The 24,439-nt window shown below is 36.5% G+C and overlaps 4 protein-coding genes and 1 long non-coding RNA gene across 5 annotated transcripts; 4 read left to right on the top strand and 1 right to left on the bottom strand.

The window, feature by feature from the left end:
- The first annotated feature begins 606 nt into the window (after nucleotides 1-606).
- On the top strand, nucleotides 607-4,716 carry LOC116010430. Its single transcript, XM_031249839.1, has 8 exons — nucleotides 607-789; nucleotides 1,282-1,698; nucleotides 1,784-1,836; nucleotides 2,078-2,115; nucleotides 2,629-2,941; nucleotides 3,293-3,606; nucleotides 3,826-4,511; nucleotides 4,602-4,716. Exons 1-8 carry the CDS (start codon nucleotides 777-779, stop codon nucleotides 4,616-4,618), a joined length of 1,851 nt encoding a protein of 616 aa, XP_031105699.1. The 5' UTR covers nucleotides 607-776; the 3' UTR covers nucleotides 4,619-4,716.
- Nucleotides 4,717-5,557: 841 nt separating this feature from the next.
- LOC116007871 lies at nucleotides 5,558-9,191 on the top strand. The gene is made up of 8 exons (XM_031248541.1): nucleotides 5,558-6,039; nucleotides 6,149-6,213; nucleotides 6,303-6,401; nucleotides 7,112-7,159; nucleotides 7,304-7,373; nucleotides 7,486-7,557; nucleotides 7,885-8,016; nucleotides 8,793-9,191. The coding sequence occupies exons 1-8, from the start codon at nucleotides 5,836-5,838 to the stop codon at nucleotides 8,934-8,936; spliced, it is 834 nt and encodes a 277-aa protein (XP_031104401.1). The 5' UTR covers nucleotides 5,558-5,835; the 3' UTR covers nucleotides 8,937-9,191.
- Nucleotides 9,192-11,088: 1,897 nt separating this feature from the next.
- On the top strand, nucleotides 11,089-16,739 carry LOC116010318 (protein STRUBBELIG-RECEPTOR FAMILY 7-like). Its single transcript, XM_031249670.1, has 16 exons — nucleotides 11,089-11,621; nucleotides 12,182-12,314; nucleotides 12,420-12,491; nucleotides 12,575-12,640; nucleotides 12,723-12,794; nucleotides 12,898-12,969; nucleotides 13,289-13,360; nucleotides 13,448-13,513; nucleotides 13,596-13,661; nucleotides 13,746-14,053; nucleotides 14,333-14,628; nucleotides 14,751-15,016; nucleotides 15,360-15,492; nucleotides 15,689-15,825; nucleotides 15,937-16,093; nucleotides 16,208-16,739. The coding sequence occupies exons 1-16, from the start codon at nucleotides 11,528-11,530 to the stop codon at nucleotides 16,331-16,333; spliced, it is 2,136 nt and encodes a 711-aa protein (XP_031105530.1). The 5' UTR covers nucleotides 11,089-11,527; the 3' UTR covers nucleotides 16,334-16,739.
- Nucleotides 16,740-18,278: 1,539 nt separating this feature from the next.
- LOC116011288 lies at nucleotides 18,279-21,256 on the top strand. The gene is made up of 5 exons (XM_031250840.1): nucleotides 18,279-18,844; nucleotides 19,289-19,506; nucleotides 19,613-19,646; nucleotides 19,826-20,553; nucleotides 20,733-21,256. The coding sequence occupies exons 1-5, from the start codon at nucleotides 18,478-18,480 to the stop codon at nucleotides 20,973-20,975; spliced, it is 1,590 nt and encodes a 529-aa protein (XP_031106700.1). The 5' UTR covers nucleotides 18,279-18,477; the 3' UTR covers nucleotides 20,976-21,256.
- Nucleotides 21,257-22,141: 885 nt separating this feature from the next.
- Nucleotides 22,142-22,978, bottom strand: LOC116011331. Its single transcript, XR_004097006.1, has 2 exons — nucleotides 22,881-22,978; nucleotides 22,142-22,819 (listed from the first exon to the last, which is right to left on the bottom strand). It is a non-coding gene; the product is annotated as an uncharacterized LOC116011331 (long non-coding RNA).
- Between the last annotated feature and the right edge of the window lie 1,461 nt (nucleotides 22,979-24,439).

Here is a 24,439-nt window from a genome sequence, read left to right as displayed (position 1 = left end):
CTTTGTTGAGTTTGTTGATATTTCAAGTATATTGTAAGTTGATAATTTAAAAGAAAAACTTTAGTCGTGTTGAAAATGAGAAAAAATATACACTCTTTTGTCATATTTGAGAAAAAAAAAATACACTCTTTTGTCACATTTGAGAAAAAAAAAAAAAGGCAAACAAAATCGGACGATATTTAGATCTCAAAATTTGTTAAAAATCAAACTTTTGACATAAATATTAAAATTTTATAGTATATTGAAATAAAACGTGTATGCATGAATATGTTAGATTGTTGTCTCTCACACACACACACACAAAAAAAAAGGGAATTGAACCCAGGTTTTTTCAAAATTATTCCCCACAAGAAAAGCTCACTTTTCACCTGAGCTACCCCATTGAATTTTGTACTATGTTATTGATTCCATTAATATAATTTATAATAAATTTAAAATTACATTTCAGCCCCATCATGTAATCAGCCCATTACAAGCGAAGCCCAATTTAAGGGCTCGGAAGCAGGATCTATTGGGCCAAAACATTGGTCTCAGTTAAGTTCGGCCCGTTACTTAAATCTTAGAACAAAATTATCTTCGTCTATCTAAAGCAGTAAAGCTACAGCGTCTGTGGCCGTAGCGGTGTTGTCAGAAGTCCAAAACCGATTCTCCGTCGCCTCTCCCGCCACTGTAGTAGCGGAAAACGAACAAGAGAAACTGCATGGAATCTGAAAACCGCTCGGAGATTCCCGGAATACTTGAACTGTCACCATTTTAGTTGACTGGATGAGCTACTGATGCATTTATTAGGTGAATTTTTCCCTTCCTCGACTTTTCTGGATTTCCCTCAATGTTGTTCCATTTTATGTTTTAGTTTCACTGTTTTCTTCGAGTTCTAGTTAGTCTCGTTAAGTTATAGTGCATAGAGAATCGGAATTCTATCTCGAATTGTTCCATTTTATGTTTTCCTTTCACTGTTTTCTTCGATTTCTAGTTAGTCTTGTTAAGTTATAGTGCATAGCGAATCGGAATTCTATCTCGAATTGTTCCATTTTATGTTTTCCTTTCACTGTTTTCTTCGATTTCTAGTTAGTCTCGTTAAGTTATAGCTCATAGCGAATCGGAATTCTATCTCGAATTGTTCCATTTTATGTTTTCCTTTCACTGTTGTCTTCGATTTCTAGTTAGTCTCGTTATGTTATAGCTCATAGCGAATCGGAATTCTATCTCGAATAGCTTTTGTGCGTTGTTTGTCCTTTTGTTGTCTGAAAAAAAAATTATATATGCTTTGTTGTTGTGCAGATATTGCTACTGGTTACCGGAACAATGTTTTTGCAGTTACTTCTCAAAAATTATTCTGTAATACTAGATTTGTGTATGGGAAGGATACTGGATTTCCGTCTTCACGGAGATCCTTTTGCATCCCGGGAGAAGCTAAGGGATTGGGCGGACTTAAGCTGCGCCGGGGTGGGTTAATGATAAGGGCAGTGGCTACTTTTCAGGAAGTGGTAACCAAGTCTAACCAGAGCAGTGAGAAGGATTGCTACGAAGGTTGTGTGAAGTTAAGTATTGAATCAAGAAGCTTAGAGTGCACTGCTATGGAGCAGCAATCTGAGACTGGTAATTCAACTGAATTGGATGAGAGCGTAAGACAGATGAGGGTCCCCAAAGCTAACAAAGGGAGAGTTCCTTGGAATAAAGGCAGGAAGCACAGTCCTGGTAATTCTAAACTCTTTATTTTGGCTTTCTGGTTTTTGTTTTTAAAAATTGTTTTGTTATACTTGTTGAGCATGCTCATTTGCAGAAACATTGCAACGGATTAGAGAGAGAACCAGGCTTGCAATGCAGGACCCTAAGGTGATGTCATGTAGCAGTAATGTAATGAATTGATGCAAAATATATGGAAATAATAATAATATTTTAGAGGCTGGCATCAAGAACAATTCTGTACAAATCTAATGACACCAGACAATCCAGAATGAGCCAACTCTGGTATCACCACATTTCACAAAGTGCATAATCAAAGCCCTTAGAATCTTAGATTAATCATTAATGCATGTTGGCTATTTTTTTTTACTAATAATTTCAGCTTACACAGGTCAAGATGAAGCTAGCCAATCTTGGGCATGCTCAAAGGTGGGGTGTAACACTAAATTTCTTTTGTTCTTAAAAGCTTTTGTATCATAAAATGTATTGTAATGTCATAAATCTAATGTCCCCAAGAAATTCATGGCAATTCATATTTTGTTTGTTTAACTTGTTTCATTTTCTTGTACATCCTGGATTAGCACATACTGCACATTTATTTGGGCCAGTATGAAGGTTGATGCTGTCTTCCCACTAGCTAACGGTTGACCCTTTTCCAGGATGAGTCTTTGATTAATAGAATTGAGTGTCATGAATAGCATGTATATCATCCATTCCAAACGAACAAAAAGATTTGATTTAGTAGTTCTATCATTAATGGTGTTAGGAAATGTTAAGGAGAACAATCATGATAGTATGTATTGCTTGTTATTAAGTCTTACCTTGAAATGATTGGTAGCTTGGATGAGCTCTTGTTTGATTAGCTAGTAAAATGCTTATTTGTTTTCCCTTGCCATTTTTGTCCTGACATCGTGAAATCTATGCTTAAAATGATTATGGCAGTGGTGAAACAAGGATGAAAATAGGAGCTAGTATGCAGCTTAATTGGGAAAAACGTCGTAAGAAGCTGATGTTGCAGGAGACTTGCTACTTTGAATGGCAGAATTTATTAGCAGGAGCTTCTAGGAATGGGCTCTTTGGCGAGGAAGAGTTGCAGTGGGACTCCTACAAGATTTTGAATGAACAGCTGGAGCGGGAATGGCTGCAGAGTATTCAACAAAGGAAAAAGAAGCCAAAGGGCAACAAGAATCAACCCAAGTCTGCTGAGCAACGGAGGAAGATTTCTGAAGCCATTGCAGCCAAATGGGCGGATCCTGTAAGAACCCATATCACTTAGAAATAGTTGCTCTTACTTGCTAGTACAGTCCATTTGTTATTCATGATTTGATGCTATAATCTTCTGATAAACGGCTTGCATATACAACAAATAAGAAGCATTCGCAAATGTGGGAATCCTTAGTACAGTCTAGGTTGTAATTGTTGTTATTTCTCATTCTCCACCCTCTGCTTGGTGTTAGAAATGGCTCTGCGTACCAACATTAGTGGTAATCCACTCAAATATTCACACTTGCTCAATTATAACCCTTCATATTTTTTCACATTAGTGGTAATCCACTCAAATATTTACACTTGCTCAATTATAACCCTTCATATTTTTTCCAAATAGGAATACCGCAATCGGGTATGCTCTGGTATGGCTAAACAACGTGGTATACCTGATGGTGTTGAAAGAAAGAAAAGGAAAAGGCCAAGCAGCAATGGACAGACCAGAAAAAGAAGCCCATCAACGAAGAAAGATGATATAAATGGTCTAGCACTCAATAAACCAAAGAGTCAAACTCAACAAGTTAGGTTGGACAGAAGTAGTATACCAAAATACATGGATCCTTTAGCAAGTTCCAAGCTAGAAATGCTAAAGAATATCAGAACACAGAGAGCAGTGATAGACAACAAGAAGGATGAAGCCTTGGCCAGAGCAAAGTAAGTTCATTCTTGAAGGACACACTCTAACATCACATGGCCTCATGGTTACTTTTATGTAAAAGATATTCAAGCAAGAAGACAATAACATAACTACCACATTCTTATCTGCGTCGCATACTTTGCTGTAGCTACATGATAGTGGCTATTTTGCTAGACTACTATTCTATACCAGATAATTGAAGTTTGATGTGATGTTTTGCCTGATCATATTTTCAGATTATTGATTGCTGAGGCTGAGAAGGCTGCAAAGGCACTTGAGATTGCTGCCACAAAGAGTCCTGTAGCTAAAGCATCCCTTATTGAAAGCAGGGAGCTCATTGCAGAAGCAATTCGTTACATTGAGTCCATAGATATAGGAGATGTCTATTCTGTTGAAAATGGCACAGAGCATTCACTCACTCCAACTGAACCAGCTAGTGTTGATGACCCGACACTGACAAAACTTGAAACTTTGGAGGAAGTTGACCAAAGAAAATCAAGCAGAGCCCATGTATTACTGCCTAATGGTGATGGCATTCACAACTTCAAGTCTACTGGGAAACACTTGCACCCTTTAGTTAATGGTAAAGGCGCAGCCTTTTTGTCAAGCTTGAGTGATTATGATTCACTTGGCAGCAAGGCCTTTTTGTCAAGCTTGAGTGATTATGATTCAGTTGGCAGCAAGAAAAAACTGGGCCTACCGTTTTCCAGTAATGTGGCTCCATTAGATGCTGGGTTAAAGAAGTTGGACACTGCAGAAGAAGTAGGCGGTGATCGCAAGAGAAGTGAGGTCGAGGAAGATGAGCAGAAGCCATGGCCAAATGGATTTACATCTCAGCCCACAAGTAACCAGCCCCCGGCTAAGCCAACAGCAGTATCCAAGAAATGGGTTCGTGGGAGGTTCGTAGAAGCAGCTGAGGAAGGTTAGATCCCTTATTTTTTAGTGTTAATTGTCTTGTAATATGTTATGTCTACACTGAACGATCAAGTCTCGCTGTTGTATTGTAATACAGATGGGGGAGAGGAATGAGGTGTAAAATTCCATGATTTTGATGATGTTTTTACAGTATGATTACATCCACAAAATGCTTGTCTACGTCAGGAAAGGAATCAGGATGTGTTTGAACTGGACTCAGGTGAAATCACTTTCCTGTTTTTGAGTTTGTCGTCGACTGCACTCTCCACCTCTTTCCTCTTCTTCTCCTTGTCATCCTTGCCCCTCTCAACCTCCATTTCCACCTGCTCCTTCTGCGAAACACCATCAAACTTATTTGTCTTGAAGGAGTTATAACTTATAACTGAAGAATCTATGAAACCAAAGAGAAAAACAACTTACCTCCACGACATCAGGAACTGGGATCTTAGTTCCATGCACGGCGGACCGGTTAGATGCTTTGTCCGCTATCAGGCGCAGCCCGCCGCGGCGGAGGAGGACCATGCTGCTACTTGTGCCCTTCATTGCCCACCACATTCTCGGTGTCCCAACTGCCTTCATCCTTTCTTTCTCCGATTAAAGAAAGAGAAGAGCTATGCGGAATGAGGTAGAAGAAACATCGTGGCTCCCTTTCATCATTCCACGTGTCTCCAGCCGTCTCTGTTGCATTCCGGAGTCCAAACGCACCGCATATCTGTTGGATCAAACTAGGCTCAGAGAGCTTCACAATTATTATTTAATGGTGTAAAATTTTACTCATATTTTCATAAATTATGCATTGAAAAAAAATCTTGTGTATAAATTTGATTTAAACGATTTAAGAATTAAATTTGTGATTTTTAATACAAAATTTATGTTTCACTTAATTTTTTCAGGACTGAATTTTTTAGATTTTTTTTCTATTGTATTCCAACATAAAAATGAGAGCAAAAAATAAGGGACTAAAATGGGGAATTAGATAATGAACTAATAATTAATACAATATTATTCCGCGCGCCATTAAAAAGAAAAATTCCAAAATATAATACGACTTGGGTGAAAAATGTTGGGTTATTGTTGTGTGGAATGGTGAGTGCGGACTGCGGAGGTTAAAGCCGTCTGGGACCGCCTCCTTCCTCCCTCCATTTTTGTCCGATTAGTGCTTCAGTGAGTAGTGACTTGACCAGCATTTGCTTTCTCGGAGGCGTTTCGCGGCGGATTTCCACCGATATATACACACGATTCTCCATACTTCTCTATACCTTCTCCACATTTTCCATACCTCAGGTCCTCCATTAATTAATTTATATTCCGGCGACAAACCGTTAGAATCGATGGTGAGAGCTCGGCTAATAGTGTTTCCGATCAGAGGCAGGAACTGGTGCTTCAGCCGATCGGTTGACCCGTCCGCATGCGACGCGCAGTCTGGCAACACTCCGTCCACGCTCAATGAGCTCTGGACCAGGATCTCCAGCCCCGCCAAGGATAAGCCTACCGGCTCTAATATTGAACTCGCCATCGATTTTGCTACAACTAAGGTCTTACATTTTTGCTCTTTTAAGTATTGCGTATTGCGTATTGCTTTCTGATTGTAAGTTCGTACGTGTTAGTGTGGAGCTTTTGACCTTTTTTCTGTGTTGATTTTAGATGAGCAATCAGTGGAGTCAATTGGAAAAGGCACCGGCTGGGAGTTTGAAGAGCAAAATTCATGGGTAAATAAATCGAGTTCTTACTTGCTTCTGTTTATAACTGTTGCGTATGTAATTGCTACTATTTATGAGTTTGTAATTCCTGGATTTAGGTTGGGCTTGCGCCTGCTGTCTAGAGTTAAGCCTTCCGAGATCTTCTTGAAATCCATTTCGAAGGATGTCAATCAAGTAGAAATCACCTATCCATCTAGGTATGCATGGTTCTCTTTAATTTATTTTGATTGTTTGTTGTTTATACTTTGCTGATAATAGTCACTTTGGAAGAAAAAAGGTCATTCATGTCTAGGGTATCGGTGAGCTATGGTTTGGAATGCTGTTTCTCTAAAGACTGAATTTGAGAATGGTTTGCTAATTTATTTCTGTCCATTTTGGGAGGGAAGATTATTTATTTATTTATTTATTTATTTATTATAGTATTTTTTAAAAAAGTTCCAAGTTTTCAGTATAGTTCTATAGTGCATGTGTATAGTGTTGTCTTTGAAGTTCTGTTTGTATTATTTCCCCTTCTTTTCCCCCAATTGAACTTTAGTATGGTGGCTTAGCTTGTTTCACTTGAATGCAAACGCTGAAAGTAGTCTGTTTACTCTGTGCATATCAATAGATAACTTAAGGACACTAGGACTATTTTGGGGAGCATTAGCTACAATAATGAGGGTGGATGTGTATTTACTATGGGTGCATTTGGTTCAAACATCAGAATTCGAAGCAAATATTTGTTAGTAAATGGGAATGAGAATCGATATGTGTGTGTGTGTGTGTGTGTGCATGAATGGATACCTTTTCACTTGAAAGCTTGTGTGTATATCAAACTACCAACACATAGCGTATAGATTAGCAATGTATTCCATTCTTATTCACATGGCTTATGCTGAAGAATTAGTATATATTTTAAAAATTGCAGTTTAAATGGTCGACTAGTTCGTCGAAGGCTAAGACACATTGCCTTCAGGTAATGTGAAATGTTTTGCTTGTCTTCTTTTCAATAGTATTTTGGTGAATCATAATTACCATGAATTTACTTTAATTTAATATGGTGATTATGGAATACCCCTGAATGTTTTTTTAAACTAAAATTTTATCCTTGGATTGTTAGGGGATCAGTTATTCACAAGAAGTACTTATACGGATCGGCTGTTTTGCTTCCATTGACATCAGTCTTTACGGTATTCTAATCACTGCTGTGGAATGTCTAGAAAATTTTTTGTTTGTTTACGTCATTTTGACAATTAGTCTTTTCTACATATTGAGAGTGTTCTCCATTTTCATTCTTTATAGGTGCTACCTTTGCCTAACATCCCTTTCTTTTGGATCCTGTTCCGCACATACTCTCACTGGAGAGCTTTGAAGGTGAGCAAATCTTCTTTAGGAATGCTGACAAGTAAAACTTATCTGAATTTGATGTCTTGTGAACATTTTGAAGTCATGAAATATCCTGGTGATGAAATATAGGTGTAGCCTATACACCTTGCTATCAAAAAGATAGAATTGTCCTTAATAAACTAATATTAACTACTCTGTATTATATTTCTGGTGGAAACTAGTATTTATCTCAGCTCCAAGTTTATTAATTTACTGAAGCTTAGCATTGTTGCTTGCAGTTACTTTCTCTTTCCTATGTGTTTAGAGCTATTGTAATTTGGCTTTCTGATGAAACTGGTTGGTTTGTTCTTTCAGGGGAGTGAGAAACTTCTTGAATTAGTTACAGATTGCCCAAACAAACAAAATTTCAATGAAGAAACAGCAAATGAGAACAGAAGTATGAAAGCCAATTCAAAAGAAAATTGCAATAACCTAAGATCTCCATGGGTAAGAATTTCCAATTGATCTTTACATAAATTCTACTCTAATGCCAAGTCTGAAGTCTTACATTCCTTGCTAACCTTGCACCAAACTTCTGGTCCTTAGAATTAAAATAAAAAATCTTTTCCAGTGCTACAGGCAAGACAAGATAAGTTTGCTATGTTTCCTTCAGCTTATTATGAAGATGTTGTATGACATAATCTTATTACCTGCTAGAAATAGACATGTTCTTGGAAACAAAGTTTAGACTTTTTGCCTTAAGGTGATCTAACTTTAATGAAAATTCTCAAGGACCAAGCTCTGAGGTCAATGTAGTGGAGATAAAGTAACATCTTGGGTGAGTAGCACCATCGGCTATCTAGCTTGTGATGCACTGAAGCCAACAATAACTAAATGTTTGGTCACTATGTTGATGCCATTTTGACATGGTTAAGAAAGACACTGAAGAAATTCTGAAGCCATCAGGACATTAAGTTGAGCTAAAATAGGGAACTAGAACAAGGAAATACCAGGTTAATAATATTGTTAAGTGGGTGATAATCAATAATGAAATGTAAAATGATTGACAAGCATTCGGTATATGAATTGTTAGAAATTTTCCTCCAAAGTTTCTAAGTTGGATAATCGGAGTTTGAAAACTATGAAGCTCTTCATTTCCAAATGTTATACCAATTCCTTCGTAGCAGTACTTTGATCATTGTATTATCTGTTGTAGATGTATATGAATCCTTCATCTTTGATGATAGATTATGCTTGATGAACTCTATTGATGGTCTGGACAGGTTTTAGTCCCATCAGAGGAACTTCAGAAACTTGTTAACCTTGGAGATGCAGCGGATGGTCTAAGCGAGAGCACGATATCTGCAATATGCCAAAGATATAATTTGAACTTGATGGATGTTGTTAAATATCGGCATTCACTTTAGCAGGAAACATTTCTATCATTAGCTGCCATAGATTTCTTATTGGTCTTTAAAGCATATTTGATTTTCTTAGTGAACGTTTCACACAGCTCAAATCAAAGGGCAATGAACTTCTTTTGAAGAAAGGTTTTAGCAGTTCGAATCAGGACATTAGACTCTTTCAATCTTTGATCTTTGTGCTTATGTTAATGTGTCAATAGTTGTTGCCACAGATAGTTTTTTTTTTTTTGGATTAATAAATGAAATTTCTACTGTGCTTTTGTGGTTTTTTATTATTTTTATTTAGTTATTTCTTGGGTAAGTTTTCTATTGACAAATAAATATATTTTTAAAGATGATAATTTATTGACAAAATGTGTCATTTTTACATTTAAAAAAAAGTTTGGTAATTTAACAAGAAATCTTGAAAGGATGGTTTTATCTGTTAATCATAGACTAATTTATAATGTAATTCTTAACAAAAAGTTATAAGTTTATAGATAGTGTGGAAATTGTTTTTAAAATCACTGAAGGTGTAGTTGAAACATCATAGGAGAGGTTGCAGTGTTCTTAAGCAACCAAATTCTACCTAAATAAATAAAATATTCCAATCACATATTCCAATATGTCGGTTTGGTCAAACAAAATGACAAATTTCACCGAAAGCCCACTGCTGTCACCTCTCACATACACATTAAACTTCTAATCATATTTTTTTTATGAGTGGCCCACAATCATTATTTTTTTAATAATATTTTTACTAATATTAATTCTGTAGTATCGGTTTATAATTACTTTTTTTAATTTACTTTTTTTAATTTATTGAAGCATAAATAATTAATAGACTTTTTATTTTGCAAAGTCACTTCGTGTTACTTAATTATAAAGTCATTAACAATTTGTTATTAATTTATGTATATTGAGTTAATTTTATTAATATGTACTTTAGGAATTAAAATTATTAATAATTTTACTATGATAATAATTATGGGACTAAATCTTTAATTAAGTTTCTAATTGTTGAACGAACTAAAAAAGAAAATCATTTTTCTTAAATTCTACTCCGTATCAAATTAATCAGTCAAATACATCATGCTATCTTATTCCTAGGATTCCCGATTCCCATTTTTTCCCAATTAATTTTGTTAATTAGTAGCTGTCAAATAACAACTTTGGTTAGAAACAATCATTTGAGGATGATTATATTGGCACGTGTTGGTTTCTTTTATTTACCAATTAAGCAACTAAACTCTTTAGCATTAGTAAGAGCACCTAGTTTTCAATATGTTCATTTTATTTGAATTTTGTCTTCCTTGTGTATTGAACATTTAATTTATGAAAGTTAATAGAATTTTTTTTTCCAAAAAAATTAAAAATCGATCTTTTAATTAAGTGTTATAATGCTATATCAAATATTAACGATTTATTCAATATCTACTTATGCCATTTTTTTTTTGGTATATCAGAGGCGCACAAGCGCCTTGTCTAACTCTAGTCATCCCAACACCGTTGGCATCCGTTGAAAGGTAGTGAAACACCCCAATCAAGGCCGATCAAGAACAATAGTCCCCCAATCTATCCATTGAGCCAAATTGATGAGAAAATAAGCACATCTATTCCTTTCAAATGCATATATTGATATCATTTTGGTAGTGGATTAATGGATCAAATTTGATGTAGCAAATCTTTACATTCAATTTGTCCGTGTTATAATTTCACTATATAAATGCGCATCTTATCCACTTCTGAGTTCTAATGAATACCAATTGAATTGAAGTGGATTTAATATATTTGACGGAAGTAAATATAGTTCTGTACCCTTAATTAAAGGACTAATTAGATGAATTAAGAATTTAAAAAATTACTCTGTACTTAATTTTTTTTCCTTATCTTATAAAAAGCGGGGTAGAACCTATTAATTCATACTCCGTAATAAATAAATGAATAAAATTAGTTTTATTATCCGGAAAGAGATAATCTCTCCACGTGAGCCGGATGCATATCATCCTTTGTTACCAAAATAATGATTTTAGTGAAAGTTATACTCAATACGGGTAGTATATTTCGGATCGATCTTTCCTATAAAGATCTTCTTGAAAAGGAAAATCGAATTGTAGATGCCCTTTTCCAAAAGCAAATCTATCATTTGTTACAGATTTACAGCGACATTATCGCTGTACACTTTTTCTGCATTCCATGCTCTCTAAGTATTTTACTGCCATGCCTACGTGTTGTTACTATCGTTGTTTTCTGGATTTGGTGAAACTTAACTTATTAGCGTCTGAAATATAATAAAGAAATCAGGAAGAGAATTCCGCGTGGTGGAATCTTCTGGTGGATCGTGGGCTGGCCAGACTGCCAGCTTTTTTGTTGGAAAAATGGGGTGTGGATATGCTGCTACACGGGATTAACCCCTGCCACCTGTTCGACGTAAGGTCATTAGTGAAAGTGATGTGCAGACATTAAATTATACAGTTTACTTTCTGGGTTTGCTTATACCTTGGATTTAAGAAAGGGAAAAAGCTCTGACAAAGCCTTTCTGTTCCCTATCTGGAACTGGTGAAAGAAGAAGAAGAAGAAGAGAGAGAGAGAGAGAGAGAGGGGAGTAGGAGAAGATGAGGGAGGCATCTGTGGTGATTGCGGCGCTTCTCATTGGCATTCTGGTTAATGGGCTCAGCTCAGCTAATGCTGATACAGATCCGAGTGATGGTTAGTTCTTTCTTCAATCTACTTCACTTTTGGACTCTAATGTGTGTTGGATTTGGAGATGATGATTAAAGATGCCAATTTTTTGTTATGGTGTGTGTATATGTGATGTGAAATGGATTAATATAAACTGAGATAGTGAGATGTAACAGTCCATACTTTCTGGATGGGCAACTCTAAGAGAGAGTTCAGAGTGGTGATCTCTTGTGAACTAATTCATCTTTAGTATCTTGTTTGTGGGTTATCATTCTTGGATGCGTATTTTGATACTGACAAGGAAAAATCTGCATGATGTTGCTTGGATTATTAGTTTCACTGGCAAATCATTAGTCCAACAGCTGAATTTGTTTGTGAGCAGTGTCATATTATTCTGAATCAAATGATGGGTTGTACACATTTGGTGGTAAAATGATTCAAAATGTAATTTTTCTTTAGAATTCGTGCTTCAAACTAAGAACAGTTTGCCACTGGCTTTGATTCTACATCAGAAATGTCATTTACTTCAAAATGTTTAGGCATACAACAAATAATAACATTTATTACTTGTGTTTTTGAATTTCCAGCCTCTGTCCTAAGGGGCATGTTTACCAGCCTGAATTCACCAGCCCAGCTAACAAACTGGAAAGCAAATGATGGTGACCCCTGTGGAGAATCCTGGAAGGGCATATCTTGCAAGGACAACAAAGTAACTGAAATGTGATCATCTTTTCCCTTCATATCATCCTGCATTTTGCATTGATTTTGAAAAACCATGTATTTTTGCTCTTGACCCTAATACTTTGTTCTTAATTCTTTTTCCAGCGAAATTTCAAATCTAGGACTCACTGGAAATATGGGATTCCAATTGGATCAACTGAAATCTGTAACCAACTTGTAAGACAACTGGAATTCAACTATGTGCTAGATGTTGTGGTTTTTTGAACTTTTATATATGATGGTTTCTTGGGATTTTTCAGTGATATAAGTAACAACAATCTCGGGAACCAGTTACCTTATCAGCTTCCTCCAAATGTGAAGAGACTGTAAGCTTCATGTCTGCATATTTGTTCATCTCTCCTTTTATGAACATGTCTCTCGCTGCTTAACAATCTTTTTACAATGCAGAAATCTTGCTAGTTGTGGTTTTAGCGGTCAACTCCCTTTTTCCATTTCACAATTGACTTCTCTTCAATATTTGTAAGTCAATTGCACTGATCACACTTTTTCCACTTTTGATTGCAAACTTTGATTTGGTATTTTGTTTTTGCAACTTAATACTTATTCTTCTTTCCAATTATAGAGATGTGAGTCACAATCAAATTCAGGGCCAATTGAACGATATGTTTGGATCTCTTTCTTCTCTGTCAACAATGTAAGACTGAGACCTTCATCTGGATTCTTTCTTGAATTAGTTTTACTTTCATCTTACTGTGATCTAAATGAGAAATCTTCCCAGAAATTCATGGCATGATGTACCATACTAGCTTTTAATGAAATAAGGAACTATTGATAGGGAAATAGTTCCTACAAGTTCTTGGGGTAATTAGTTTAGAAATCCAAGTGATTGGTGTACCTTATCTCTTCTGAATAAGTATTATACTACCCTTGGTGTACCTTATCTCTTCTGCTTGCCATGAAATTTCCATGACAAGAAAATCTGAATGCCTCAACCTAATAATTTTTTATTTCAGGGATTTGTCTTTCAATTCTATGGTGGGTAATCTTCCTCAAAGTTTTGCATCACTTACAAGTATGAGCAACATGTAAGTACATACGGATTTTTTTTTTTAATCTTTATTTTTATTTCATCCAAATAATGTTCACCACATTGGCACATTCTCATTGTGTAGGAATTTGCAGAACAACCAGTTTACTGGGACCATTGATGTCCTCGCAAATCTACCCCTTGATAAGCTGTGAGTTGTATTTTTTTTTCCTTTAATACACAATTAAATGAAATAGTTGAAATGCTTTAATGACATTTACTGTTTCTTCCAGGAATGTTGAGAACAACCATTTTACTGGCTGGATTCCTCAGCAGCTGAAAAGCATAAATAGTTTACAGTGAGTGTTTCAGACTGTATTACACTAATTGTTATTTCTGGAAAGAAATCTTTAGTCCGGTCTGATTCACAATTTTTGTAACAGAACGGACGGTAATACGTGGAACTCAGGGCCTGCACCCCCACCCCCTCCTGGCACACCACCTGCAAACAGGCCCAATAGAAATCGCCAATCTGGAGGCGGTGCATCAAATGGTGAAGGCAATGGCAGTGATGGTGGTGGGAAATCTGGTATAGGTGGTGGTGCTGTGGCTGGAATTGTAATATCCATTTTAGTTATTGGAGCAATAGTAGCTTTCTTTGTTATGAAGAGAAGATCAAGAAAGAAATCAACTGATATAGAAAAAAGTGAAAATGATATGTTTTCTCCTCTTGCTTCGAAGGAAGTACAAGGTATTGTGTTGTCATTTGAGCCAAAACTTTATTTTAGATTTTATTCCTTTCTCTGTTGATCATCACTGGTAGATCACTGCACGGATCTTAATGATAGAAATGCTTGAAAAAAATTTCCTACTTGTAAAACACAATTAATGGATTGGAAGATGTATGTGAGTAACTGATGGTATATTTAACACAAATATATGTTACGTTAATTATGTTTAACTTCTTTGCATTCTATTTAGCAATTATGCTCTTTACATAATCTTCTGTTTTCAACCATTTGCCAAACAGAGATGAAATCTCTTGAAACTTCCTCCACAATGAGCACAGAAACGTTTGAGACTCCTGCTGCTGTCAATCTAAGACCTCCAAGAGCTCCACCTGTCGAGTTTCGCAAATCATTAGATGAATATGATGCATCACCCAAACCCATTGCTCCCCCCAAGAAAATGAATACAGCACAGATAAGTGCTACTCAGTATTCTATTGCAGACTTGCAGATTGCTACAGATAGCTTCAGTGCTGAAAATCTTCTTGGCGAGGGATCAATAGGCCGTGTTTACCGGGCTCAATTTGAAGATGGGAAGGTAATTTATTCTCATGTATCCAATGTGGCTTTTGGAGCAAGAGTTGTTTGCCTCATATCCCCCCAATTTGGAACCTATATATCATCACCAATTGCTCTTCTTCACATACGATATTGTTGCAGGTTCGTGTTGTAAAGAAAATTAATTCTACTGCTGTCCAATACCCTGAAGATTTTCTGGATGTGGTTTCTACAATATCTCAGCTGCATCATGCAAATGTCACTGAGCTTGTAGGATACTGTTCAGAGCATGGACAGTATCTGCTGATTTACGAATTCCACAAAAATGGTTCTTTGCATGATTTCCTTCATCTCTCAGATGAGTACACCAAGCCACTGACTTGGAACAGCAGAGTTAAGATAGCATTGGGGGCAGCACGTGCATTGGAGTAAGTTCAGTTGACATAATAACATAATAACATTATAATAACTGTTCAGGAGCTATTCATTTATAATTCCATAAATGCTGATTAATTTTCTAGTTATCTCTTCAATATTTGAAAGTCATTTTGCTGGTCATATTCAGTAGTCTGAATCATGAGCAAACCTGCAAGCAAACTTAAAAATATGTCAGTAGGTATGGATATTGTCATTCTTGCGTCGCTTTGGCTTTAAGACACTGAAACTATAACACACAAAAATTTGGAGCTATGCCCTATAGAAGGCTAATAATTTCTATTTCCTATACATACATTTACCTGCAAGCTCATTTAAGCACCATACTCTTTGCAGGTATCTACACGAAGTTTGCTCACCATCCGTGGTTCATAAAAATTTTACATCTTCCAACATTTTACTTGATTCGGAGCTCAATCCTCATCTATCAGACTGTGGATTAGCAAGCCTTATACCAGATGAAGATCAGGTTGGTGATTTTGACGATTTCAATCCTAGATACACTGCAAAGTGTTTTTATAGGAGCTATTTTCCATAGTTTGGATCATTTTCTGTTTATGACCCATACATCTTGTATCCAGTCTTCAGTTCAGTAAAATTGCATGAGTGCTGCTGCGTATTGACTATAATGATTCCAATTTTTTAAACCATTGAAATTTCTGCAGGCTTTGAACCATAATTCAGGATCTGGTTATGGTGCACCTGAGGTTTCCATGTCCGGGCAGTATACCATAAAGAGCGACGTGTATAGTTTTGGGGTGGTCATGTTGGAACTTGTTACTGGAAGAAAGCCATTCGATAGGTAAAGTTATTCGAGCTTCTGGTACTTCATTTAAAAAACACACGCGCTCACAAGAAAACAATCTACATATGGCTGTTTTTCTGATGATTGATTTTCTTTTTGCTGATATAGCTCAAGGGCAAGACCCGAGCAATCTTTAGTTCGATGGGCTACACCTCAGCTCCACGACATTGATGCCCTGTCTAAGATGGTTGATCCAGCACTCGAAGGACTTTATCCAGTCAAATCCCTCTCCCGCTTTGCTGATGTGATTGCTCTCTGTGTCCAGGTATTACTTTGAGCTGAAACTCAACCAAATCATAACATTTTAGTCGAATCCATACCACTTTTCTGCCTACTTCATTCCACCATCTTCTCACGGCTCTCTGTAATACCATGACAGTCGGAACCTGAGTTCAGGCCTCCCATGTCAGAAGTCGTTGAAGCCTTGGTTCGGTTGGTGCAACGGGCAAACATGAGCAAGAGGACAACCGCACCACCAGGCAATGACAGCGCAGATGCCGAGTAATCCAAGCCCTTAGATTCAGATCAGATGAGGCCTCTGTAACATCTCTTCAACTGAAAGGTTCTCTTTCTTTGTTCCCCTGCTGCTGCTACTGGCTCTACTACATCATATACTGCTTACTGGATTCCATGAGAGCTGTTCATAGCTTGCATTCTTTCATTATTTATTTCTCATCATTACTTTCAACCTTACATGGAATGAAAGATTTCCTCCTGTTCTTTGTGCCTTGATCAAATAATTTGGAAAGGAGCATTTACAATAGTGGAAGATTTGGCTACATAATAATGCATTATGCATATCCACAATGCCTCTTTATGTACGACTCATCTGTTCTTACCATACATAAAAATGTCGTATTTGTAACTCTTTGTAAGTTTAGCCTATCAATTATTGCCTTTGTTCTTATCAATCAACAAGCAGACAATGATGATGCACAAACTCACAAACCCCAAAGAAGAAATGAATCCATATATATTATTGAATTTCTTTAATGTTAACGTTAATGCAAGTACAATTATGTATGGTATATCTAATTATAAAAAATAAAAAAGTACAATTATGTATGGTATATCTAATTATAAAAAATAAAAAAAGAACAATCTCCTAAATTATAAAGACAATATCTTAATCTTACAATTCAATCTCCTAAATTATAAAGACAATATCTTAATCTTACAATTATACTTTTCGTAATGGAGGCATTGTGTCCCTCAAGTTTTGGACCGTAATGAACTAAGTACAATTATGTATGGTATATCTAATTATAAAAAATAAAAAAGTACAATTATGTATGGTATATCTAATTATAAAAAATAAAAAAAGAACAATCTCCTAAATTATAAAGACAATATCTTAATCTTACAATTCAATCTCCTAAATTATAAAGACAATATCTTAATCTTACAATTATACTTTTCGTAATGGAGGCATTGTGTCCCTCAAGTTTTGGACCGTAATGAACTAAGTACAATTATGTATGGTATATCTAATTATAAAAAATAAAAAAGTACAATTATGTATGGTATATCTAATTATAAAAAATAAAAAAAGAACAATCTCCTAAATTATAAAGACAATATCTTAATCTTACAATTCAATCTCCTAAATTATAAAGACAATATCTTAATCTTACAATTATACTTTTCGTAATGGAGGCATTGTGTCCCTCAAGTTTTGGACCGTAATGAACTAAGTACAATTATGTATGGTATATCTAATTATAAAAAATAAAAAAGTACAATTATGTATGGTATATCTAATTATAAAAAATAAAAAAAGAACAATCTCCTAAATTATAAAGACAATATCTTAATCTTACAATTCAATCTCCTAAATTATAAAGACAATATCTTAATCTTACAATTATACTTTTCGTAATGGAGGCATTGTGTCCCTCAAGTTTTGGACCGTAATGAACTAGAACCGAGTCTAACCATATGAGTTTAGACTAAATATAAAGTGCATGTATCCAATCCATCACTCAGTGTGTGTGCATGTATATATATATATATATTAAAATTGACACAAAAAATGAATGAGTTTCTTTCACTCAATCACTTTTTCATATTATTAAGTTATTTATATACTTGTAAGTACTTAAGTAACAATATAAAAATTTTTGTTGGTGAAAAGTGATTAAATAAGTATCATATTAAAATTGAAACAAAGATGAATAAGTTTTTTTCACTCAGTTATTTTCCCATATTATTAATATAAGCCATTTATATACTTGTAAGTATATAAGTAATAATATAAATTTTTTTGATATTATTAATACAAGTCATTTATATACTTGTAAGTACATAAGCAATAATATAAAAAAATTTGATTAATGAGTTTCGTTCACTCAATCAGTTTCGGTTTCATATAAGCAATAAGTTGTGGATGAATGGGTTGGGCACAATTTGTAGGGTGCACGAAACGAAATGAATCCCCGCGTCTGTTGTTGAACGAACCTGGCAGCTGGACGATATGGTTGCCACGAATGGGTAGTGACGTGACAGTGTATATGACAAGTACTATACTGCTATCTATAGAGTAGAATATGCATTTTTCTCTCGTTCAGTTAACGAAGTTTGTATCTTTCTAAAAAGGGGCGGAGTGCCCACCGTGTAGAGACTAGAGGTCAGGTGTTCTTTTTACTGGGAATGGAAGGTAATGGCGGCGGGGAGTTTAGGTTCTTGATAGTGAAGCCTGAGAATGGAGGGATTTGGGATGCCATAAGATTTGGTGTATTGGGGGACAAACAAAGCGGCGCTAAATTTCTTCAAAGTTCCTCTTATGGGGTCATCAGGGAAGAACTCCATGGTGTTTCTGGCGGTGGCGGTGGAGATGGAGATGGAGATGGGGAGGACCCTAAGCATATATGGGTGATATTCGTCTCCATTGTAGTGAGAAAGTTGTTAGCTTTGTTTAGGAAACCATTGGAGTGGACTGGCTATCTTCTGGAGTTCATTCTCAACCTCATCTCTCTCAATGGCACTTTTTTTGCTTTCCTCTACAAATTGTTCCATGGTAAATGCTCTCTCTCTCTCTCTCTCTCTCTCTCATAGTACAGTACTCATGAGTTCTCTTGTGATATTGTTTGATAATGATTTTACACATTTCATATGGTGTGCTGCAAATCCTTTGAAACTGGTTTTATGCTCATAACATGCATGATGAAATGCCTCTATAACACTACTGGAAATGATAGCTGATTACTTTGCTGTTGCATTTAAGCTATTTGCATCAATCATATATGTGTGGATTATAGAGGATGTCTCATGTCATGGAATCAGGGCAATTGGTGATGCCACAGAGAGGGTCTGAAACTGGTTTTACGCTCATAACATGCATGATGAAATGCCTCTATAATACTACTGGAAATGATACCTGATTACTTTGCTGTTGCATTTTAGCTATTTTATCAATTATATATGTGTAGATTATAGATGATGTTTCATGTCATGGAATCAGGGCAATTGGTGATGCCACAAAGAGGGTCTGAAACTTATATTTCTGCAATTGGGCATTTAGATGGCCGTATAGATCTATCCAAGAGTGAAGGCCCTGATTTGATGAATGTGCCATTAGAACCTGGAAACCGAGCTCTTATGGACCTCTGTATGGTGGCTTCAAAGTTGGCATATGAGAATGAAAAGGTCATTAGGAATGTTGTAAATCTTCACTGGAGGGTATGGTCCTTCCCTGTTCCTTTGCACTTTGCATGAATCAACTGCAACACGGGCTTTTCATCTTAGATCTGAATTACAGTAATTTCCTTTTTGTTTGTAAAAGCAGATGCATTTTGTGGACTTCTACAACTGTTGGAATGGTGAGAATTTAACCTGTGGCATGCATATGATTCAATTCATGCGGATTGTTGAAAGTTTCGAAGAAAACAAAACACATTTTATTTCTCTTTGCTTGTTTGAAAGTGGATTTTCTTCACTGTTCGCTCATTGCCTTATTGATCATTTGTCTTTTTTGTTCTCAATCTGATGTTCGGGATAGATTATCAACAAGAAAGTTCCACTCAAGTTTTTATATTGTCTGACAAGCCGAAAGATGCAAACTTGATATTGGTTGGCTTTAGGGGCACAGAACCGTTTGATGTTGATGACTGGAGTACTGATTTTGACTATTCTTGGTATGAGATTCCAGAAATGGGAAAAGTACACATGGGGTTTTTAGAAGCCATGGGTTTGGGGAACAGAGAGGATGTTTCTACATTCCAAGAACAACTTTTCGTGAAAAATGCAAAATCTGGTTCTGCAGAAAGTTCTGAGTCATCGTCTATGTTGTTAAGTGATTCTGATGAGAATAATGGATCACACAACTCCAAACAGCCTAATGATCCGGGCAAAGAAGAGTTCTCTGCATACTATACCGTTAGAATGAAACTGAAAAGTCTACTCAGAGAGCATGAGAATGCAAAATTCGTCGTTACAGGCCATAGCTTGGGTGGAGCCCTTGCAATTTTGTTCCCAACAGTTCTAGCAATGCACAAGGAAGAGGAAATGCTGAAACGATTATTGGGAATTTATACGTTCGGCCAGCCCAGGATTGGAAACAGGCAGTTAGGAAGGTACATGGAAGAGCATTTGAATCAACCCGCTCCCAGGTACTTCAGGACTGTTTACTGCAACGATCTCGTTCCTAGGTTACCATATGATGACAAGACATTTTTGTATAAGCATTTCGGGGTGTGCCTCTACTACGACAGCCTGTACATTGAAAAGGTAAAGTCCCGACTACCTCTCTTCCTGCATTTCTATTTTCTTATGCTGCATATATACATTTCACTGTCCTTGTTACCTAAACTGTTCAAATTATGCATCACTTGAAAAAATATATATTCCTTTTAGATGAATTTGAATACCAGAAACAATGGATGACTTGTTTTCCTGCTGGGTTTTAGAGAGTAGATGATGAGCCAAACCCGAACTATTTTGGGATACGCTTCTTGATACCGATGTACCTGAATGCTGTTTGGGAGTTGATCAGAGGTTTGATGATAGGTTACATACATGGACCAGAATACAAGGAAAGCTGGGAATCGATCCTGTGGAGGATTGTAGGACTCTTTATTCCTGGAATTGCTGCTCACAGTCCAGTTAACTATGTTACTTCCATAAGGCTTGGGAGGGAAAGACAGAATTAGCTGTAAGGGCCTTGTTAACTCACATCTTGCGAATCGAATCTGCAGCAGGTGGACGAGAAGACCCGGTTTTGGAAGAAATGGAGCCAAGAAACATGTTAGATTGTTTGAGTAGTGATGCATGTATATAACAGACATTGCTGGTTTTAGTCTGGTTTGCATGAGGAAACTCTTGTCTGATCTCTTGAGTGCAATAAATGCTGCTGATAAAATCCATTGATTGTTTAGTTGCCTATCTGATATAGACATATAGTAAAACTTATACCTCTGTTTTCTTCATTTTAGCTTTCTTGGTAGTTAATGCTTTATCACTGCACCATATGCATGTGTTCTTCTTTTTTTTTTTTTTTTTGTAGCCCAGGGTTTTCACCGGAGAACACAGTAACTAATATTCGAAGACAACTAACCTGGAGATTTAAGGCTCGAACTCTTAACCTTTGGTTATAAGGATGGATGAGTCTCTTTCCTCTCATTCATACTCCCAGGTTGTATGTGTACCTTGTAAGAAACCTAGTTGTCAATTCAACTAAGTATTTAAAATTTGGTCTGTTTCATAAGTCAACGTCCGTACAGCTAACACACAATGGAGTGTAATCTTATGCAGAAGTTGTGGACATACAACGTACTTGGATCAAACGTAGCTTCCAAAAAACATAAGCAAAAACCAGCTACCTATCTAAAGGCCAGGAATGTTGGTGGAAAGATCATATCAGATCAAAACCCCTACCCTGGAAACAACTGGCAGATTTGATCATTCCCACTTCTAAGTAATTGATCTTTTAGTACCGTACCAGAACTATGCTCCATATATTCGGTCACTCCTCTCAAAAGTGAGTGAATTGAATGAAGGCGATATTGTGCCCCCAAATCCTTTGGCCATGCCTTGGCAAGATTCAACAAATTTCCTCTTCTCTAGCTTGCTCTCTTTACCACTTTTCTACTCTACCTAACAATCAATCATTCTTGGAATGAGAATTCTAACATGATGAACACTTTATTATGTATATGTATTGCTTGCACCTTACCCTTTTCACCGCCTACATCTCTATTCTAAACATGCAATGTTTTAAAATTTGACACTAATTTCATTTTAAATTAGTTAATTAAACTGGAAAGAAGTCAATAAACCTCTAAATTGATTAATAAGACAATCGAATTCCAAACACCGATAAAAGAAATGCAATTTTGTCCTGAAACATGATTTTTGAACCAAAATGTCACAATAGTTCAGTTCTTACCAATACTCTCTCGATCTAACCTGAGCCTAAATTTGATTATTTTTGCAAACACTCTCTTGGTCTATCTAGCTTTGATACCCCTTGTTAGATCAAACACTTACTACTATGTCAAAAGTTACAGCTCATAATCAATGATACAACTTTATTTGTTTATATACTGTCACATTTTTAAGACGCAGTGCTAGACTTGACCCATCCCCGACCGCTTAACAAGTAAGATTACGGCGCATGTAATCCGCCCTCTTTTCCATGCAAATCCCTCATCTGTTTCAAAGATGCATGCATGTTGTCCATATTCATTGTAATAACTTGTAAATCATGTCTGTTTGGGTAGGTATAAATACAGTGTCACCTCTACCGTTTTGCTCTCAGGGTCCAGCTCCAAATCGGAGGGCTTTTTTCCCCTTACCGCCGGCCGCCCACCTGCAATCTGTCTCCGATCTCTCTCCGCTACTAATCAAATTAAAAATCTTCAATTCAACAATTGATGAAGATGAGCAAGAATAAACAGATCAATACTGGTTTTACGCGCAAGTGTGCTTCTCTGATCAAGGAGCAACGCTGCCGGATTTACATCCTCCGCCGCTGCGCCGCCATGCTCCTCCGCTCCTACATCCACGGAGATGATTAAATTAAATATATATATGAGCTAATTAACGCCTACTCCTACCTTCTCCGATCCTTTAATTTAGTCTTCATCTTCTTCGTTGGCCACTCCCTTTTTTGCCTAATGGCAGCTTCAAAGTCCGTTAGGTTTTCTGGGAGCATGACCATGAAGTGGTGAAAAAAATTAAAGAGTTCAAGAATGGACGACAAGGCTTTCAACTGCAGCTCATATACGCTTGTAACATCAGTCATATGCATACTTCAATACAGTCTTGACAATAATTTACATGTTTTATATAATGTATGCACTTTATGTTTTTATGTGTTTTTTTTTTTCGAGACATTATGTTTTCATGTGTTAGTAGTTTCAATAATATAAAATAAAATGCTACTGCTTGTTGATTTTAAGTCTAGAGCAGTTGATGGCGGGCCAATACAAACACTTGAATTGCAGAAAATTAAAGTCCAAGGTTGTGATAAAGCTAAAAAATGTATATTGTCTTAGAATGCTGAAAATTGAACCCCAAACACTCTTTTTTTTGAGTATTATTTATACATGTCTATTCTACCAATAATTAAGGTACATAATAAATTCCCTTAGTCCACAAATCAAAAAAGTAACTCTACCGTTAATGTCCCACATAATTAGAGCATTCCCAATAGTTATATTTTTTAAAAGCTTTTGCAAGTATGATTGTAAAAGAGAAGATGAGAGGGGAAAAAAACGCTCTGGACACTATGATTGCGCGGTATGCCACCAATTTCCACATGTACAACACAGACAAAAACCAGCTTCTTGCATGGTGATTTCAATTCTTCCCTCTCCTCTCCATCTCTCCTCCGCATAAGCATTGACTCCTCAAAAACCACACCAAAAACTATTATTGTGGTTGCCCTTAAAATAAACCCATAAAACAGGTAGCATTAACTTTGTAACAACCAAGTGATGATCATGTCCCTCTAACTCCGTTCCCCATATTAAGGTTGACGCTTTGCAATAGACTCGAGCCTAACCATTTGAGCCTAGTATTGCATATCGGTCTGACTACCTTAACCCATCTATGCTCACCTTCTGGAAATTGCAATATTTTAGAAAATTTTTTTTTTCTTTTTAAGGTCTAATGCTTTATATATATTTGATGGGTAAATATGCACATGTACTAGTCAGTCCGTAAATCACCTGTCCGTCGGTCACCCAACCTGTCCGTCAACGGTCACCCAACCGGTCCGTCGACGGTCACCCGGTCCGTCGGCCGCATGATCGGAAGCAACACACCTTGTGGATTGGAGGCTCACGAGCGCAACAGTTGCTTGATGTGACGACCGACAACTTTTCGGGAACAAGGGATCCGTGTTTTCATCACCTCGAGCAACTCAACCACTTCGAGCAAACCGATGCGCATTTTGCGGAGTGACAGCCCATATGCCCTCCACTTGCATATCAGACACCATGTGCATAGTGAATCCACTTTGTATAAAGAGGGGTCATTCCCCTCACTGGAAAGGGGACTCATCAGTACTACACTAATACACTTGTGATTTGCCGATTGTCTTTCTCCTGCTTACTCTTTATTACTGTTCGTCATACGTAGAGCGATATAGCTTCGAACCGCTCAGTCGTTG

The sequence above is a fragment of the Ipomoea triloba genome, chromosome 2 (assembly GCF_003576645.1).
Source record: "Ipomoea triloba cultivar NCNSP0323 chromosome 2, ASM357664v1".
NCBI lineage: Eukaryota > Viridiplantae > Streptophyta > Magnoliopsida > Solanales > Convolvulaceae > Ipomoea > Ipomoea triloba.
The sequence above is the reverse complement of the archived record's forward strand: the minus strand, read 5'-3'. Positions and strand labels throughout refer to the sequence as shown.

Bases quoted from the DNA above. Each gene is read 5' to 3' on its own strand.
- LOC116010430 (XM_031249839.1), top strand. The intron at 2,116-2,628 runs GTGGGGTGTAAC...TGATTATGGCAG, and splicing joins AATCTTGGGCATGCTCAAAG to TGGTGAAACAAGGATGAAAA. The intron at 2,942-3,292 runs GTAAGAACCCAT...TTTTCCAAATAG, and splicing joins CAGCCAAATGGGCGGATCCT to GAATACCGCAATCGGGTATG.
- LOC116007871 (XM_031248541.1), top strand. From the start codon at position 5,836: ATGGTGAGAGCTCGGCTAATAGTGTTTCCGATCAGAGGCAGGAACTGG. The intron at 6,040-6,148 runs GTCTTACATTTT...TGTTGATTTTAG, and splicing joins TCGATTTTGCTACAACTAAG to ATGAGCAATCAGTGGAGTCA. The intron at 6,402-7,111 runs GTATGCATGGTT...TAAAAATTGCAG, and splicing joins GAAATCACCTATCCATCTAG to TTTAAATGGTCGACTAGTTC.
- LOC116010318 (XM_031249670.1), top strand. From the start codon at position 11,528: ATGAGGGAGGCATCTGTGGTGATTGCGGCGCTTCTCATTGGCATTCTG. The intron at 12,795-12,897 runs GTAAGTCAATTG...TTCCAATTATAG, and splicing joins TTGACTTCTCTTCAATATTT to AGATGTGAGTCACAATCAAA. The intron at 12,970-13,288 runs GTAAGACTGAGA...TTTTTATTTCAG, and splicing joins CTTTCTTCTCTGTCAACAAT to GGATTTGTCTTTCAATTCTA.
- LOC116011288 (XM_031250840.1), top strand. From the start codon at position 18,478: ATGGAAGGTAATGGCGGCGGGGAGTTTAGGTTCTTGATAGTGAAGCCT. The intron at 18,845-19,288 runs GTAAATGCTCTC...TCATGGAATCAG, and splicing joins CCTCTACAAATTGTTCCATG to GGCAATTGGTGATGCCACAA. The intron at 19,647-19,825 runs GTGAGAATTTAA...TGTTCGGGATAG, and splicing joins CTTCTACAACTGTTGGAATG to ATTATCAACAAGAAAGTTCC.